At 63.9% G+C, this 1,516-nt stretch overlaps 1 protein-coding gene across 1 annotated transcript; it reads right to left on the bottom strand.

Moving 5' to 3' along the window:
• Positions 1–219: 219 nt before the first annotated feature.
• On the bottom strand, positions 220–684 carry CIMIP3 (ciliary microtubule inner protein 3; the record flags this gene model as incomplete). Its single annotated transcript, XM_080700579.1, has 1 exon — positions 220–684. The coding sequence occupies one exon, from the start codon at positions 682–684 to the stop codon at positions 220–222; it is 465 nt and encodes a 154-aa protein (XP_080556705.1).
• Between the last annotated feature and the right edge of the window lie 832 nt (positions 685–1,516).

Here is a 1,516-nt window from a genome sequence, read left to right as displayed (position 1 = left end):
TTTCTGTGGAGGTGGGGCGGCGGCCTGGGCGTGGGCCACCCAGCACCTCCTGGGTAACACCCGTTTCCCGGCTGCAGCCACCCATGCGGATGCAAGGGAAAGGGAGAAGGAACTTTAATTGCGGCAGAGAAGAGCGCCCTCGCTCGCAGTGGCCCACAGTGGGCTGGGCAGAGCTGGCTCGGCCGGGCCCTGCGCCCTGCCCTCGGGGCCGCCGCCGGCCTAGGACTGCCACAGCACCAGGTTGGCGGGAGGCACGTCGAAGCACTTGCGGGTGTGGTCAGTGTCCCTGCGGTACAGGTAGCCGCAGGTGGGCTTCTGCAAGGTGTAGAAGGGGTTCAGGGAGTTGGAGTACTGGGAGGTGTAGAAGTTGAACCTGAGGTCGTTAGCGTGCTGCCCCCGAGGGCCCACCACGATCGGGACGAAGGCCACCGCCAGGGACTGCTCGCGCTCCTGCCGCCAGGCGCGGGACAGCGGCGGCTGCGGCGTCTTCACCTTTCTGCCTGGGGGGGTCTTCGGCCCGTGGGTGGGTGCCGAGGGGTTCTGTGAGTCCTGGGAAGAAGGAAAAGAGAGAAGAGCTGGGGCTGGAGGGAGAAGGGCGGGCCCCTGCGCCTTGCGGAAGCCCAAAGCCACCTGGGGTGGAAGTCCGGGCTGGCCACAGAACCGGCGACTGCTGGGCAGGTTCATCAGGGTCCCCAGCTGCGCCCGGCTATGCAGACTCTGCCTGCTTCTCAGAGGCCTGCGCCAGTCACAGAGGCCGCGGCCGAGCGCAGCCACCGTGTCCCCTGCACAGACGCGCCCTCCCGGCCTCCTCTCGAGGCCCTGCGCCCACCTCCGGCCTCTCAGCCTGTGCTCATGGAGTTCAACCCGCTGTCCTCAAGGAGAACGGAGCCCAAAGCCCCCAGCCTGGGATGCCAGCCCAGCGGGCGCTGCAGCCTTGCCATCTGCACCCTGCGCCTGCCCGTGCCCCGGCCACACCGCCCACCTGCTCCTGGGTCACTTTCCCTACCTCCAGGCCCCTGGGCCTTGCTCAGGCGCTCCCGCCCAGCACTCCCGCCTCCATCCCTGGGGAAGCCTCTCCCTGTGCGCCCAGGGATACAAGATAAGCTCCCAGAGCAGGCAGCTTCTCTCCTTACCCTGAACATAACAGTCTTCCACATCCTCTGCCTGCGTTAAACCCAGACCGAGGCATTAGAACGCGCTCAGTAAACGGTTCAACTCAACTGAACTCAGGCCGGCAGCTCGCCTTCCAGGCCGCAGGCCCATTCTATTTTAGAACGCCTCATTGTTACCAGCGCGCCTCCGCCCTGCGCTGGGCCCGCCTTGGGGTCTGCTGCCTTCTAGGAAAGCCCGGCTTCTCTCCTTGCACCGACCTGATTTACTCCTCTCCCGCCACCCTCTTTATTTGTTTATGTATTTCTTTATTTACTTATATCTTGTAGTACCAGGGGTTGAACCCAGGGGCATTCTACCTCTGAGCAACACCCCCAGCCGGAATTTGTATTTATTTATCTATTTA

The sequence above is a fragment of the Muscardinus avellanarius genome (assembly GCF_963383645.1).
Source record: "Muscardinus avellanarius genome assembly, chromosome: 8".
Classification (NCBI taxonomy): Eukaryota; Metazoa; Chordata; class Mammalia; order Rodentia; family Gliridae; genus Muscardinus; species Muscardinus avellanarius.
This window is presented reverse-complemented; position numbering and strand designations above follow the sequence as displayed.